The following is a 972-nucleotide window of genomic DNA, read 5'->3' as shown; positions in this document are numbered from 1 at the left end:
ATCACATTTTCACATCATATTTCATGTTTAATGATATTGTTCCCAGCTAAGCAGTCACATGCAAACTAACACTTATCTAGTGTGTGCTGCAGCTGTCACACTGATTCTTGATTTCTTACTAAGTAATCTGAAGATCCAAACATGACATATAACAGATTCAAGTCTCTTCTACTGAATACAAAGAATTTGACTCGTCCTTTCCTGATCCATCCTAGCGTCCAGATGGAGAACCCCCCACTGGTGATAGCAGCAGCATCTGTGCTGAAAGAGCTGTGCTACAAAAACAAAGAGGAGCTGCAGGCCGGCTTCATCACAGCCGGCTGGGACAGGAAGAACGGACCCCAGGTGGGTGTTGGTCATGATGAAAGTCAAACAGCAGCAATGTTTTTATCATCAGTAACAGAAACTGGGCTAATTAAGGTGAAGATGAGAGTAAATCTTGATCCTTCTCCAGGTGTACGTCGTGTCTCTGGGTGGGATGTTGATCAGTCAGCCAGTTACCATCGGTGGCTCAGGCAGCACCTACATCTACGGCTATGTTGATGCCAAATACAAACCCAACATGAGCAGAGAGGAATGTCTACAGTTCGCCACTAATGGTACTTATTTTAATTATGTACCCTCTTTTACAAGAACAAGATGTTAGCACCTAGAGAAAATAAATAAATATTTGTTGGTGACTCAGTTGTTGGTAGGATAAAAGTTGCACATTGCATATCTTTGCTGGTTAAACTAGACTTATAGGTCTCCTGCTTTTTGTTCCTGTCTGTCCGTCCTCCCCTGTCCTCCCGTCCCGTCCCCCCTCTGTTCCTGTGCTCACAGCTCTCGCTTTGGCCATGGGCCGAGACAACGTCAGTGGAGGTGTGGCTCACCTGGTGGTGATCACAGAAAAGGGGGTGGAGCATGTTGTTGTACCTGGTGATAAGTTGCCTAAGTTCCATGATGAGTGACTAATGAAATTTGAATTTTTTT

The 972-nt window shown here is 44.4% G+C and overlaps 1 protein-coding gene across 1 annotated transcript; it reads left to right on the top strand.

Moving 5' to 3' along the window:
• The first annotated feature begins 28 nt into the window (after positions 1-28).
• LOC109954172 (proteasome subunit beta type-6-B like protein-like) lies at positions 29-966 on the top strand. The gene is made up of 3 exons (XM_020589574.1): positions 29-345; positions 455-599; positions 823-966. Exons 1-3 carry the CDS (start codon positions 142-144, stop codon positions 948-950), a joined length of 477 nt encoding a protein of 158 aa, XP_020445230.1. The 5' UTR covers positions 29-141; the 3' UTR covers positions 951-966.
• Positions 967-972: the final 6 nt, after the last annotated feature.

Source organism: Monopterus albus, unplaced genomic scaffold, assembly GCF_001952655.1.
Source record: "Monopterus albus unplaced genomic scaffold, M_albus_1.0 scaffold4025.1, whole genome shotgun sequence".
Lineage (NCBI taxonomy): Eukaryota > Metazoa > Chordata > Actinopteri > Synbranchiformes > Synbranchidae > Monopterus > Monopterus albus.
The sequence above is the reverse complement of the archived record's forward strand: the minus strand, read 5'-3'. Positions and strand labels throughout refer to the sequence as shown.